The following is a 17,042-nucleotide window of genomic DNA, read 5'->3' as shown; positions in this document are numbered from 1 at the left end:
GTCCATGAAAACATTGTGCGCAATATATTTCGATAAAATTAGGAACATGAGTTTTGTGCGGTCCAAGTTTTATATATACGGGAGTCATTTTATCTTATTTAAGGGCGATCGGCAAATAATTAGTCATAGCTCCCATATAAGGCCCACTTCCGGAAATCAATTTAAGAAGCACAAATTTCATACAAATGTTGGTATCTGAATTAAATTTAACACAAATAAGTTATACATATGGCCCATTTCATGTCAAGTGAACCAACTTTTGAAATCGATGAAACTTTTGATCAGGATGAAATTTGCACCAAGGTTAGTTCTATTGGATAGTAACTAGACACAATTTTTCAACAAGTTAGAGGGGGTAAAAATTTGACATTTTGGCCAAACATGTGATTTTTCTCATCCATGTAACTTATTATCTATTGTTCTTAGCAAAATGTGTCCCAAATAGTTTAGATAGCTATTTCTTCAATCTTTCGAAAAAAAAAATATTGAAAAAAAAAATAAAAAATTTTAATATTTTTTTTCCGAAATCAAAAAAGGGCCCATATTGGAAAAAATTTCGGTTTTGCAAAAAAATTTCTTGAGTAACAAAATATTTATTTTGATAGATATCCCACTTGCATTCCACTAAAGAACCAAAAAAAATTTTAACATTTTTTTTTCCGAAATCAAAAAAAAAGTCAAAAATTGTATGTCTTGAGTTACAAAATATTTATTTTGATAGATATCCAACTCTCACTAAGCGACCAAATAGGTTTAAAGGAATAGACCCAAGCTTTTTTTATTATAAAAAAGTTACTAAGAAAACAGATAATGCACTTTAATGTCACTAAGAGAAAGATAATCCACTATACTGAGTCCATCACGAATGGGAGCTTATGGACAATAGACCGACTCACAGAAAAAAAGATTTTGTTTGGGAGCAATCAAAAGAATACGGTTTCTTTAAAGGAAATAAACCATCGTTTTTAAAAGGTAAAAACGTTAGAATATATATAGGTACGAGTACAATATGGGGAATAATTTGGGCCGATAACAAGAGAACTAGTACGAATATTGAAAATACAATTAACCATTCGCTTCTTAAATCAAGTAAATTTTTAAAAATTTTAAATTACTTTAAAACAAATAAAGATTTTCATAAAAAAAAACCCAGGAAAAATCATACAAATTGAGGAATATCCCAATATTAAGGGCCATGTTGGACATGACCTTTAAACCATTAGATGTCGCTTGAAAACACCTTTCAAATGATGAGACCGATAGACTCTAATAATTAAGGAGAGGGTGGAACTAAGTCCGCTCAGCTATAAGATGGCTGACAATTTACTCAACTTTAAATCCTGATATACCATAGATCCATGGATTAACATGATTTTGAATTGAAATGTCATACACACCATAGATCAAACAACTACTTCAATACTACTGACCAATATTATTAAATCATCCTTTGGATAAATATTATTCTTATATATCTTCTTTCAATACTATTTGGAAAACATTACTAAATTCCCCATTGTGCAGGGCATTCAAAAATTCGTTTTAATTCCAATAAACATAACAATTCTGCAACATTATTTTATATATTGATGAATTATATATTTTTTTTTCTTCTTTTTCTTCAATGCATCATTTCCAGTATTTAATTGATCTTTATAAAACACTAATTCTAAACATATTTAGTAAGACAATAGATTAATATGTTACTGATCTTGTATGATCACTTTCTTGTGCGAAAGCGAATTTTAAAATAAATTACTATTTTAACTACAACAGCAACAAATTATAATATTTTTTTTTCTACTTAAAAAAAAAACAATTTAAAACTTCTTCATTAATTTTAGCCAAAATAAAAACACATTAAGGAATGAATATACGAATACATGCAAACAAGTAACAAATTATTAGATATTTTAAAAGCATTTTTCTATTTTACACTATTCACATTTTGGATTGAATTTTGTATAAAAGTTGTATGAAATTCAAGATCAAGCATCAGTTTCAGGAATTTCGTTTGAAACAACACACAGAATAACACAATGGTGAGTGCAAAAAGTATTTCATAAAAATACAACTTGTTCTTTCGGTCTAAGAGGAATAGACAGAATTGAAATTTGAAATTTCTTCAACGTTTTGAATTTGTATTTATGCAGTTGTTTTTTTTTTCTAATCTCTTTTAGAAAATCTTCGTTTTGACTTTGGCCGTTTTGGCAACTGGTGCCTCAGCTTTGAACAGCCAATATTTGCCTCCTCATCAATCTTCGGGTGGTTCATTCGGCGGTTTCGGTTCTGGCAGTGTGGGTCATGCTGCTGTAGTCCAACCTTCTTATAGTGTTGGTCACTCTGGTGGTTTCTCTTCAGGCGGCTCTTTCGGTGGTTTCGGTGCTGGCAGCATTAGTCATGGTGTAGCTGCTCAACCCTCTCGTCAATATTTGGCTCCCGCTGCTTCCAGCTCTCATGGTGTATCTACCGGTTTCTCTTCTGGTGGCTCATCTTTCGGTGGACTCTCTGGTGGTTTCCCTTCAGGTGGCTCTTCTTTCGGTGGTCACTCTGGTGGCTTCTCTTCAGGAGGCTCTTTCGGTGGTTTCGGTGCTGCTAGCACTGGTCATGCTATTGCCGCTAAACCTTCTCGTCAATACTTGGCTCCTGCTGCCTCTACCGCTCATGTTGTCTCTGCCGGTTTCCCTTCAGGTGGCTCATCTTTCGGTGGTCACTCTGGTGGTTTCTCTTCAGGCGGCTCCTCTTTCGGTGGTCTCTCTAGTGGTTTGTCATCCGGTGGCTCTTCATTCGGTGGCTCTTCTTTCGGTGGCTTCGCTGCTCCCTCCAACCAATATTTGGCTCCTGCTGCCTCCACCCATCATGCTGTCTCAACTGGCTTCTCTGGCGGTCATTCCGCTGGTACCAGATACGGTACCAATGGTGGTTATGAATACCGTCATCGTCACCGTGCTTAAGTGTTAAACGAAAGTATGGACCAACAAATATTAATAGCGAACGAACAAACTGGTGATAGATTTAATAGTAAATAAATGAAATGATCAATCAAGTATTATGAAATGAGAGTGTGTTTTAATTAAAAATCGAAATTTAGTTTACAACTTTAGTTGAATGGTTTCAACACAACGCTCTGGCATACAAAGTAACAATCATCGTTTTATTTTTATAGCAATCATTAATCATTCGTGAATGCCATTAAATGTATGTTTTGGTAACAGCTAGCAAATCTCTAGATAGTGTTAATTTTATTATTAAAAATTCACATAAAAATGGTTTTTAAAAAATTGTGGGAGCATTTTATGTGAAACTCTCTGAAATAAACCACTTCCTTGTTCTAAGAATATTTTAATTGCCAATTATCTGAAACGAAGTGTAGTATTGGATTTCATAAAGATGCCGTGTTTGCAGTTGTAGCCAACAATTTGTTTTCTATGTTTTAACACTTTTAAACAATGTTTATGGTGGTTTTAAAATGCAATAAATCAAAAGTTATTGAGCTAAACTAAAGTGTGGCAACATCAACCATATGAAGCCCTATACAGTATTATAGGGTATGATTAATTAATATAAATAATTTAAATTTGTTATGGTTGTCAATCGTTTCAGTTTTAACTGTTTACTATTTAACTACTATAGATAAATGCACATAGATCGGAAAAACGACCTAACTCAGTTGTCAAAAAATTATCAAATTGTGTCTACTTTTCAAAAATGTATACAGAAATGTATACAATACTGCGATTTTAGAGAAAACTAGCTAAATCTGTGATCACTCATATTTTATACCTAAAATCCATTTTTAGTATACAAATCTCAAATATCTTAAATCGTTAATAACTTCGTAAATAATGCGATTTTAGAGAAAACTAGCTAAATCTGTGATCACTCATATTTTATACCAAAAATCGATTTTTAGTATAAAAAACTCAAATATCTTAAATTGTTAATAACTTCGTAAATACTGCGACTTAAGAGAAAACTAGCTCAATCTGTGATCACTCATATTTTATTCCCAAAATGGATTTTTAGTAAAAAAAACTCAAATATCTTAAATCGTTAATAACTTCGTAAATACTGCGATTTTAGAGAAAACTAGCTCAATCTGTGATCACTCATATTTTATACCAAAAATTGATTTTTAGTATAAAAAACTCAAATATCTTAAATCGTTAATAACTTCGTAAAACTAGCTCAATCTGTGATCACTCATATTTTATACCAAAAATCATTTTTAATATAAAAAAAACTCAAATATCTTAAATCGTTAACAACTTCGTAAATACTGCGATTTTACAGAAAACTAGCTCAATCTGTGATCACTCATATTTTATACCAAAAATCGATTTTTAATATGAAAAACTCAAATATCTTAAATCGTTAATAACTTCGTAAATACTGCGATTTTAGAGAAAACTAGCTCAATCTGTGATCACTCATATTTTATACCAAAAATCATTTTTAATATAAAAAAAACTCAAATATCTTAAATCGTTAACAACTTCGTAAATACTGCGATTTTACAGAAAACTAGCTCAATCTGTGATCACTCATATTTTATACCAAAAATCGATTTTTAGTATAGAAAAACTCAAATATCTTAAATCGTTAATAACTTCGTAAATACTGCGATTTTAGAGAAAACTAGCTCAATCTGTGATCACTCATATTTTATACCAAAAATCGATTTTTAGTATAGAAAAACTCAAATATCTTAAATCGTTAATAACTTCGTAAATACTGCGATTTTAGAGACAACTAGCTCAATCTGTAATCACTCATATTTTATACCAAAAATCATTTTTAATATAAAAAAAACTCAAATATCTTAAATCGTTAACAACTTCGTAAATACTGCGATTTTACAGAAAACTAGCTCAATCTGTGATCACTCATATTTTATACAAAAAATCGATTTTTAATATGAAAAACTCAAATAGCTTAAATCGTTAATAACTTCGTAAATACTGCGGTTTTACAGAAAACTAGCTCAATCTGTGATCACTCATATTTTATACCAAAAATCGATTTTTAGTATAGAAAAACTCAAATATCTTAAATCGTTAATAACTTCGTAAATACTGCGATTTTAGAGAAAACTAGCTCAATCTGTGATCACTCATATTTTATACCAAAAATCATTTTTAATATAAAAAAAACTCAAATATCTTAAATCGTTAACAACTTCGTAAATACTGCGATTTTACAGAAAACTAGCTCAATCTGTGATCACTCATATTTTATACCAAAAATCGATTTTTAATATGAAAAACTCAAATATCTTAAATCGTTAATAACTTCGTAAATACTGCGATTTTAGAGAAAACTAGCTCAATCTGTGATCACTCATATTTTATACCAAAAATCATTTTTAATATAAAAAAAACTCAAATATCTTAAATCGTTAACAACTTCGTAAATACTGCGATTTTACAGAAAACTAGCTCAATCTGTGATCACTCATATTTTATACGAAAAATCGATTTTTAGTATAGAAAAACTCAAATATCTTAAATCGTTAATAACTTCGTAAATACTGCGATTTTAGAGACAACTAGCTCAATCTGTAATCACTCATATTTTATACCAAAAATCATTTTTAATATAAAAAAAACTCAAATATCTTAAATCGTTAACAACTTCGTAAATACTGCGATTTTACAGAAAACTAGCTCAATCTGTGATCACTCATATTTTATACAAAAAATCGATTTTTAATATGAAAAACTCAAATAGCTTAAATCGTTAATAACTTCGTAAATACTGCGATTTTACAGAAAACTAGCTCAATCTGTGATCACTCATATTTTATACCAAAAATCGATTTTTAGTATAGAAAAACTCAAATATCTTAAATCGTTAATAACTTCGTAAATACTGCGATTTTAGAGAAAACTAGCTCAATCTGTGATCACTCATATTTTATACCAAAAATCATTTTTAATATAAAAAAAACTCAAATATCTTAAATCGTTAACAACTTCGTAAATACTGCGATTTTACAGAAAACTAGCTCAATCTGTGATCACTCATATTTTATACCAAAAATCGATTTTTAATATGAAAAACTCAAATATCTTAAATCGTTAATAACTTCGTAAATACTGCGATTTTAGAGAAAACTAGCTCAATCTGTGATCACTCATATTTTATACCAAAAATCATTTTTAATATAAAAAAAACTCAAATATCTTAAATCGTTAACAACTTCGTAAATACTGCGATTTTACAGAAAACTAGCTCAATCTGTGATCACTCATATTTTATACCAAAAATCGATTTTTAATATGAAAAACTCAAATATCTTAAATCGTTAATAACTTCGTAAATACTGCGATTTTAGAGAAAACTAGCTCATATATGTATATTTTATACCAAAAGTCGATTTTTAGTATAAAAAACTCAAATATATTAAATCGTTAATATCTTCGTAAATACTGCGTTTATAAAGAAAACTAGCTCAATCTGTGATCACTCATATTTTATACCAAAAATCGAATTTAAGTATAAAAATCTCAAATATCTTAAATCGTTAATAACTTCGTAAATACTGCGATTTTAGGGAAAACTAGCTCAATCTATGATCACTCATATTTTATACCAAAAATCCATTTTTAATATAAAAAACTCAAATATCTTTAATCGTTAATAACCACCATCAACTGCTAATGCCAAGATTTATGCTATAAAAAAAACGAAAAATAAAACCACATTTTTACAACTTTGAAATAAAAAATTTTATTCGCAAATTTAATACTTTTTTTTTCAACAAATTAATACAAAAAAATATCGTTAAACTAAATTTCGTTTTCTAAACCAAAAGAAATACATAAATGACTATATGAAGTGTGTTGTGTGAATCATCAACGAACGGATGGATGCGTGAAATATCGAAATGAGAAATTAATAGACGTAACCACCATTGGAACCGTATTTAGTATCAATGCCAGAGGATGCAATAACAGATGAGTGTGATGGACCCGAGAAAGTTTCAACTGCTTGAGTCTTATAGGAGCCAGTAGAGACGGGAGCAGTGTACGATTGTTGAACAACAGCAGGAGCTGAGAATGTTTTCTGGACAGCAGGAGCTGTATAAGATTGATAGCTGTTGTAGGATTTACCGGGAGCAGTGTACGATTGTTGGGAAACTGGAGCAGTGTACGCGGAAGTCTTTTGAACATTGGTGGAAGTGTACGATTGTTGGGCAGCTGGAGCAGTGTAGGCGGAGGTCTTTTGAGCAGTGTAGGATTGCTGGACAGCAGGTGCGGAAACTGACTGATAACTGGTATACGACTTACCAGGAGCAGTATATGACTGTTGCACAGCTGGGGCAGTGTAAGTAACCTTTTGAGCAGCAGGGGCTGATACTGACTGATAACTGGTATATGACTTACCAGGAGCAGTATAAGATTGCTGGGCAACAGGGGCGGTGTAGGTTACCTTTTGAGCAGCAGGAGCTGTATAAGTTTGCTGGACAGCTGGAGAGGATACTGACTGATAGCTGGTATAAGATTTACCAGGAGCTGTGTAAGCCTGTTGAACCACAGGAGCAGTGTATGATTGTTTTTGCACAGATGGGCCGGTATATGTGGTTTGTTGAATAACAGGAGCAGATACAGATTGATAACTGTTGTATGATTTACCAGGAGCAGTGTAGGCTTGTTGAACAGCTGGCGAAGTGTAAGTAGTCTTTTGTATAGCGGGAGCAGAGACTGATTGATAGCTATTGTAAGATTTACCAGGAGCAGTGTAAGAAGCCTTTTGAACAACTGGAGCTGTATAGGCCTGTTGTACAGTTGGAGTCAAATAACCTCTTTCCACAGATGGAGCTGTGTACGATTGTTGTTTTACAGTTTTGGAAGTGAAAGTTTGTTGAACAGCAGGGGCAGAGTAGGTGGTCTTTTGAACAGCTGGGGCAGTATAAGATTGATAGCTGTTGTAGGATTTTCCAGGTGCTGAGAAAGTTTGTTGGCCAGCTTGAGCAGAAAATGTTTGCTGTTGAACTAGTGGAGCAGAGACAATGGTCTTTTGAACCGCTGGGGCAGTATAAGATTGATAGCTGTTGTAGGATTTACCAGGAGCTGTATAGGATTGTTGAACAACGGGTGAGGTATAGGTCTGTTGCACGGTAGCTGGGCCAGTATAGCTAGCCTTTTGTACAGCTGGTGCCTTATAAGAATCATAGCTAGTGTAAGATTTACCAGGAGCTGTATAAGATTGTTGTTGAGTGGTTGTAGTATAGGTTTTTTGGACAACAGGAGCTGAGTAGGTTTTCTGTACAGTTTGTTGTTGCACCAAAGGAGCTGAATATGTCTTTTGTACTACCTGCTTGGCACCAGTTGTGTAGCCACTGCCGCTGTTGAAAGTGTTAGTGAACGATTGTCCTACACTGGGTCCTTGGGCGGTATAAGAAGAACTATGGCCTCCACTGGAACCAGAGCTATAGGATTGGGCTGATGCGGGAGCTACTTGTAGTTTACCACTGAAGCCTGAGGATCCTTGAGACGATGATGACGATGAGAAACCTGAGGAAGTGAATGCTCCATTGCTACCTGCAGAATATCCGGATGATGGTGTAAAGGTTACGGTACGTGATTGAGATGAAACTGAATGTGGTGGCAAGTAAGAGTTGGTGACGTGAGAAACGTCAGCGGTGGCACAGACAACCAGAGCGACTAGAGTTATGAAGAGTTTCTGAAATGAAAAAAATGTTATATTGCGATGTGTCGATAATGTGAGTAGTTTTGGCATATTTATTTATGTGACAGTGTGCAGCTTGAAAATGTATTAGGATAAATATTTCAATTTCTCCTAACTTATAAGTTTTTCATGTACAAATCCGTAAATTTGTGAAATTCATATATGGGTAAAAATACTTTTCTTTTAAACTCTATTAAATCGACATTAATTGTTCATTATTTCTTAATTGTTTTTAATTTGGACAAAATAGTAAATAATTTTGTGACTATGACGCTACTAGCAACAAAATTGCAAAACTTCAGAATTAACAAGGTCTACATTTTTAATAGTTTTAGTTTCCTAAAGTTATAAAATACAGAAAAAAATTATTGAAATGAACATGAGTTTTTTTTAATTTTGTTACCACAAATTTCAACAGTTATTACTCAACCATCATCCGGTAAAAAGTTATAAGGTGCTAACTTTTGAAGCCACAATTTTTGTGATTTTTCAAACAACATTATTTATAAAATTCATCTTAAATCCAATAATCGTTTCTCAAGCTAATAATCTGATATGACTTCTATAAAATCCTACATAAATTGAGTAGTCGAGAAGCATCGTGGGGATAATACTCTCTGGACATCCTTAATACTTGCTGACAACGTCTTGGCAAAAGCGAGTGTATTAAAATCTTTATTAGAAGTTCATACAGTTAATCTATTAAGAAATTTGGTCAGAAGATTGTCCTCATTAAGATGCTAGAAGTTTTAAATTAAACACAGACTCTTCCAAAGTCACATATGAAATATACAAGGGGATCTTTGAACTTGTTTGTGGTTCAAAGATCCCCTTGCTTATTTCGAGTATAGCGTTCTAGAGAATTAAACTCTTTATTAGAAATTCGGGTTGTTTGTATGGCGAGAGAGATATTCTATTTTAGAATTTGGTGGTTTGGCTTGTCTGCACCTTGGCTTGTAGAACCCAAGTCTTTAGTGGGAATTGAACCTGTAACCCTCAGACTGAGAGTTCAGCACGATATAAAGTACATAATATATCGAGGGTTAAGTTAAAAAGTAATTTAGAATAACCAATTGACAGATGCAACTATTGATGCAACACTTGATTTAACATATACAGGGAAGCGATTATCATTTACACTGGACTTAATATGGTCTGGAGACAAAGAGAGGGCTTATTTGACTATCCTAAATAAACGAGAGAATCTTTGAACCAAAAACTAGTACATCTACACAGAGAAAACAGATTCGTGATAGCAACCGAATTTGTTGCCAATCGAATGATTCGGTTGCACACATAGAATTTTTCAGTTCTAACAACAGAAAGTAAGTTGATAAAGAAGAATTTCAGTTGAGGCAACCAAACTTTAGTTACCCCTTACAAAATATTGTAGTCACAACTGTAAAATTCGGTCACTAAGATAGAATCATTCGATTGGCTACAAATTCGGTTGCTATCACGAATCTGTTTTCTCTGTGTATGTCAATTGTCTGATGGAACTTTCAAGCTGAAATTGAAGCAATTATCACTTAAATTGTACAAATGGAGATTTTTTATTGGGTGTAGACTTAAAAATTCGGGATTTACAATAAATGGCGTATCTTTTGAACTCGGTTTTTGTTTTTAGTAATAATTATACGTCATTATTCTCACTTAGTTATTGTAAACAACTAAGTTTTTTTTTGCCTCGAACATGTAGAATTTTGTGCCAACAAAGCGTCATATGTGGGAAATTTTACTTTACTTCTTTAATTTGAAAAAAAGTGCCACTGAAAAAGAACGATTCCTCACTGAAGCTTATGGTGAATGTGTTCCATTGGTTTCAACGTTCCAGAGATAGTTTGTATGGTTCATAAGTGGTGAATTTGACACGGTCAGCCAAAAGAGTTTGAAAACCAAGAATTACAGACATTTCAAAATCATTGGGAGCTACTTTTTAAGCAGCAATTTTAAAACGATTGCTGCAGGATTCAGCAATCGTGACCTGACCTTGAAGGATGAAAAGGAAATCATTATTGCACCGAATCATTTCGCTTGCGCTGAAAAATGGAATCATTACAATAAATCGAAGCGTAAGAGAAGCCCGGGCAACCAGATGAATCGACACCAAATCCAAATATCCATGGCGCTAAGGTAATGCTCTGTATTTGGTAGGAGTAAATGGTTCCTATCTTTTATGAGCTGCTAAAATCTGACCAGACCATCACATGGAACCATTATAAGACGCAACTGATTCGTTTGCAGAGAGCATTGACCGAAAAATGGCCAGAACATGCGGCCAGACATGAGACCTTAATATTCCACCATGAAAATAGTCGGCTACATATTGCAATGCCCAGAACATGCGGCCAGACATGAGACCTTAATATTCCACGATGAAAATAGTCGGCCACATATTGCAATACCTGTTAAAATGTATTTAGAATGAAGTGGTTGGGAAGATTTGCCTCACCCGATTTATAGTTCAGACCGTGCCCCGTTTGAATACTATTTGTTTCGATCGATGCAGAACGCTCTCTCTGGGATACTCTTCACTTTGGAACAGAGTATCCGAAATTGACTTGATTCATTCAAAAGACGAGCAGTTCTTTTGTTTCGGAATCCATATGTTGATAGAAAGATAGGTCATAGCTAAAATGGCCAATAATTTCAATAAATTTATTTTGTACAAATGTTTTAAAATAAAAACTAAAAATTTTAAAAAAATCCCAAATTTTTAAGTCATACACCCAATAATTATCCTCAATATTAATAATTTTTGGGTAACAGACCACAAACATATTATAGGTAATGATATCAGATCCTTACAGATGGAAACTACCGGAGGATATCAAGATATCGAATTGAAATGTATTTGAAAATATATGGAGAATCCTGTTGTTGTAAATGGACCCTGGCTGTAAGTGGAACAACGAAATTATCATCTTAAATAGCCAAGAGGCTTTAAAATCTATATATTTATATTCGAGTCGGTTCAAAAATTGTAAGAGAGAAATAGGGTTTCCTTGTACTAAAAAAAGTCCTTCGCTTCAAAAGGATTCTTTAACTCATTGTGGTATAAACTTATTGACTTTGATATAGGATGAGATTACAACTGCTCGCGAATATATTTCGTGGAATAAGATAGCATTTAGATACTTCCGCAAAGAGGACTTGCTTCCTCTGAGGATACTTAAGACCCTGGAGATCCTATCACTTACAGGGAAATCACTATGGAATAACATAAATCGTATTGTATTTGGTTTTGAAATGATTCCTATGAGCTGGGAAGCAATAACATGTTAAAGATTCATTGGAAGAAGGATATGCTTTGTCTAATGAATCATTGTTTCGCATGAATCTTTTTAATATATTTACTAAAATTGGACTATGAAATCCAAATTATCATGTTTTCCATTATTGGTTCAGGGATATTCATATAAAACTTGGTCTCTTAAACGAAACACTTTATTGGAGAACAAATTTGAATATTGTCATTGTGTATCCGAAGCTGTATTGAAAAATTGTCCGAAGCACCTGAATTTAAGACCCTGTCGTTAGCTGTCGATCGCAGCCACCATATTGAACAGTTGGCGAAGCTCCTATCTTGAACATTCCATTTCAGTAGCTGTACTGAACATTGGCAGAGACACTTTATTGAACAGTTGGTCGAAGCCCCTGTCGTTAACTGTCGATCGAAGTCACTGTCTTAAACAATCTTCATAGTCGCTATAATGAACTGTCGATCGAAGTCCCTGTCTTGAACAAGGGTTGAAGTCGCTGTATTCAACAATTGGCAGAGCCATTGTATTGATCAGTTTGCCAAAGGATCTGTCTAGAACTGTCGACCCAAAACACTGTATTGAACAGTCGGTCAGAAGCGTACAATGTATTACTCGGTACTCGAACTTAGTCCTAGTTCCTGTACTCATTAAAAATGGTCAATCTTTTTTGGTTAGATAAATTAGATAATAATGTAATTTTCGGGAACAGTCCCTGTAATTGCTAACATTGTAAAAATTCTTTGTCTTCTAAGATCGTTCACTTTAATTTAAATCTTCATAACACTCCTTAGTTATTATTCTTATGAAACACAAATATGTTCAAATATTTGTTTTTTTTCTCTAAAGATTCACATTCATTTTAATTGTAGAGTACTTTTTAATTACATTCATAAAAAAAAGCATATTCAAGGACAGCCTGTCACATAATTTTTGTTTGTCAAATTTAAAGCAATTATTAAGTGTTTTATTTTAAAAATTCTTCATTATGTAAATATTTGGTTTAATTGCACTAACCATTTTAGCAAAAAAATGATTTCACTTTTATTGTTTAAGATCACAGTATGTGGTTGGTTGTTTAGTTGTATTTACAAAATTGTTTTATAATTTATTTTTTTTGTTTTTTTTTAAATTTTTATGTTTGTTTCGGAAAAAATATTAAATTTTATTGACAAAAATGTTAAAAAAAAACGTTTGTAAGAAATCACACGGTTGCCGGTACTAATAGAACTGTTGGTTGTTTAAACAAAACGACACGCATTTATAGTTTGCAAATAAAAGTCCAAACATTTCATTTGCTCAGAATGTTGGTACGAGTTGTATGTATGATGATGAGCAACAACAACAAAAACACTGAGTGAACATCTTCAAAATCCACTAAACTTAGTTGAAGATACCGGTAATAGAGCAGTGGAGCAGAAGATATACAAGTACAAGTTACATGTAATAGAGTTAATAATGCCAGAAAATGTCACAACTGTCCATCACATCGTATTACTCATTCACTGAGCGTGTGTACCCCCGCCTTAAGTGTGTAAAATAAGCTACGTTTAAGTCTCTTGGCCAAGATTTATAGCCATAGAAACACAGAGAGACATTAGTTTCAACAGCTGAAAAAAGAAGATATTACAAACTTGTCTAGTTTCAAACCCTGAAAATTTCAAAACAAACATAAACTGAGTTGTTGTTTTTTAGTTCTATTCTTTTCAACTTAGTTTTGTTGTTAAGATCTTTGTTTATCTTGTGGTTCAATTAGTTACAAATGATCATTAGATCATAGATGTACATATGTATTTTGTTGTTGTATTTAATATTCATTATTGGTTAAATTGTTGTCGCTGAAATCATTCACTCATCTTAAAATCACATCACCCATATTCATGTGGCTGTTTTGCATTTTAAAATGTTTACAAATAGAAAACATTTGACTACTATAAAAATAAAACGCTAAATTTATTTAAGAAAAGCTGTGGTAATAACGAATTGGAGGTATACTATTTGGTAGCTATAATCATTTCAGACTTTAAATCCTATAGTGGAAAATATTTCAAGAATAATTCTAAATTATTTGCAAGTATTTGGTTAGTACAGTAACTTGTGATAAATTTTCAAATCGAATTAAGTTTTTAGCAGTTTCTAAGATGATCGATATGCTACAAAAGATTCCGAGAAATGTCTCGATATGTGTTACCAAGACTCTTTGATGGTGATAAACTTTAAAATTACTTTCACAATTGAAATCATTCCTTATTTCGATAGATTAATTTCAATCCAACTTATCTCCTATATATTATTAATCAAGGAATACTTCAGTCCATATACAAATAGATCTCCGAAACGAAACATTTCTATTGAGAATATATTCGTATGATATCACTGTTATTATTTATCCGAAGACCCAGTGTTAAGTAGTTGATCGATGTCGCCGAAGTCTGCGTATTAAACAGTTGGGTGAAGCTCCTGCCTTTAATAGTCCACCGAAGTCGTTGTATTGTATATTTTAAGAAGATGTCTAAATTATTTGATAGTATTTGGCTAGTTCTGTATCTTGTGATACATTTTTAAATCGAATTGAGGATATAGTAACGAAAAAATCATGTTGTTCCACAGTTTCGCTAGAATAATTTCAGTAAAAATAGACTAGGAAATCCAAAGCATCCATTATTATTCAAGGGGATTGATAGGTCAATTCATGTCGAAGGAGGTTTCTGAAATGAAACATTTAATTTTAGAACAAATTCATATGTTGTTCCACAGTTTCGCTTGAAAAATTTCAGTAAAAATGGACTAGGAAATCCAAAACATCCATTATTAATCAATGGGGATAGGTCAATGCATGTCGAAGAAGGTCTCTGAAAGGAAACATTTAATTTTAGAACAAATTCATATTGTTACGAAGTTGCATTAACAATCTGTAATGGCAGCTTGCAACATTTATCATGTTTATAAACATTTCCAGAGCTCGAAACTTCTACTTATCAACAATGTTGATAACACGCTGTTATTAACATTGTTTGTGGGTATGGAAGTATTAACTGTTAAAGTTACATTAACATTAAAGCTGCTAAAATCTCTAGAAATAGAACATTCTAGATTTGTCCGTTATATAGAGAATTCATGAAACTGCTGGAAGATGACAGTCAGTCAGTTTATCATAGGTGTTATTAGAATTAACATCAACAGCATTCTTGTATATTATAAAGTGTGTAATTTAAGTGTGTGTATTCCTGTGAGTTATAAACGTGTATTTGTATATAATCTCAGAGTGACTATTTAAAGTGTTGTTGTGTAAATTTGAATAAATAAAGAGTTGTTGCAATTTTTAAACTACTAAACTGTTTTTATTTGCAAATAAAACAATCCGGTTTATTTAAAGTTAATAAACCACCGTTTTTAAAAGGTAAAAACATAACAATATGTTGTGTATCCGAAGCTCTTGTCCAAAAACAGTCCACTGAATTCCCTGTATTGTACTGTTTTCAAAGCCTTTGGATTATAGCTGGCCGAAGATAATGAATAGCCAGCAAGGTCGCAGCACTGAAATGTCGGCGAAACCACTGTATTGGACAGTTGACCGAAGCTTCGGTATTTCTGGTAGGAGTTGAGCATTTGCACGATCATGTAGGTGATGGAGTACAGCCTATATTTTAAAAGACTTATGGAACACTGGAATGTCTGGCAATTACCTTTCCGGAATGATTGGTGAATTTATAGTCCTGGTAGGAGGGACGTTGATGAAGTTTCACGAGCATGTAGTTTTTGGAGTAAGTATAATCAAGGTATATCAATATCTGTGTATTAGAATTTCTTATATATTCTAGTATTTAAGAAGTTTTAACTTGGCTTCTGAATTTTTAATCTGACATTTGAATCCCCGCTACGGCTTTGGAATCCTAGCTCTTGATTGCCGCTAACCTCTTAAAGAGCAATTTAACAAAAGTGTAATTTGAAGGAATTTCAAGGCGGATGAGCTTATAAGACTAATGTGCTGTTTTTCTATAGCGAACGAGTACTTTGAGTGGTAATTTAACATGTGTTTTGTTATTGTAACAAAAACAAAATACATGTAAAACGTCCACTCAAAACGCTCATTCGCTATAGAAAAACAGCACATAAGCCAAAGTTTTCTTTCGTTTGGACAGAAAAGTTTGTAGTAATTGACTGTGAAAACTTGGCACTATCATATTAAACGTCATTTGCAGTGACTGGATATGGAGTACAATGATCTCTGCTGACTTTGAGGGAAAGTAGTGTGTTGAAGATCTCAAAATCCCCTGTCCAGCATTGGCGAAGAAACGAATGATCTTCATAGAATCGTATGTTTTCAGTGAACACTCTGATCTATATGAGCTTTATAAAGAGTTAAAGTTGCCCAAACTGTGGTGACTATTGGAATTTCAAGGCGGATGAGCTTGTAAAACTGAACCAAAGTTGCACTTCGGTAGGACTGAAGAGTTTGTAATAACTGTCTGTGAAACTCTCATTTAGCGGTATACAATGTGGAGTACAATGATCTCTGTTGAAGTTGAGGAGAAGTAGTGTGATGAAGATCTCAAAATCCACTGTCCTGCATTGAAGATAAAACGAACGATATTCATGGACTCGGGCAAACTTCTAACAATATGACTGAGCAGTTTAACAATTGGGTCATCTGAAGGAATGTCAAGGCTGATGAACTTACCAGACTTAGCCAAAGTTACTTTTCGGAGTAGAACTGATGTGTTTGTACAGGAATGCTTACATTTCTTTCTATGACTAGGAGTAACATCTTTGAGCTGTTGTCTGAAACAGTGTCTTATTTATCAGCCAATGAAACGACTAAATATTGAGTGTAATGACTTATATTAGAGCTGAGGACATCAAAAGTTTAAAACCTCAAAATCCACAGACCCGCATTAACGAATGAATCAAGGATCTTCAAGAAATCAGATATTATAAAATTTATTGCAGCATATTATGAATTAAAATTGGACTAAATTACAATGATCCAATAGATCTACAGTTGAATGTTTTTTTTTATTATTTGTTACAAAAATTACCACAAACGACAATGATTGAGGAAGTTGATGTTGAGGAGAAGTATTGTAT

The 17,042-nt window shown here is 32.8% G+C and overlaps 2 protein-coding genes across 2 annotated transcripts; one reads left to right on the top strand and one right to left on the bottom strand.

Annotated features, from left to right (window-relative positions):
• Positions 1-1,952: 1,952 nt before the first annotated feature.
• Positions 1,953-3,057, top strand: LOC135958128 (keratin, type I cytoskeletal 10-like). Its single transcript, XM_065509000.1, has 2 exons — positions 1,953-2,042; positions 2,181-3,057. The coding sequence occupies exons 1-2, from the start codon at positions 2,040-2,042 to the stop codon at positions 2,952-2,954; spliced, it is 777 nt and encodes a 258-aa protein (XP_065365072.1). The 5' UTR covers positions 1,953-2,039; the 3' UTR covers positions 2,955-3,057.
• Positions 3,058-6,706: 3,649 nt separating this feature from the next.
• LOC135958422 (paternally-expressed gene 3 protein-like) lies at positions 6,707-15,706 on the bottom strand. The gene is made up of 2 exons (XM_065509327.1): positions 15,641-15,706; positions 6,707-8,688 (listed from the first exon to the last, which is right to left on the bottom strand). The coding sequence occupies exons 1-2, from the start codon at positions 15,704-15,706 to the stop codon at positions 6,898-6,900; spliced, it is 1,857 nt and encodes a 618-aa protein (XP_065365399.1). The 3' UTR covers positions 6,707-6,897.
• Positions 15,707-17,042: the final 1,336 nt, after the last annotated feature.

The sequence above is a fragment of the Calliphora vicina genome, chromosome 4 (assembly GCF_958450345.1).
Source record: "Calliphora vicina chromosome 4, idCalVici1.1, whole genome shotgun sequence".
Lineage (NCBI taxonomy): Eukaryota > Metazoa > Arthropoda > Insecta > Diptera > Calliphoridae > Calliphora > Calliphora vicina.
This window is presented reverse-complemented; position numbering and strand designations above follow the sequence as displayed.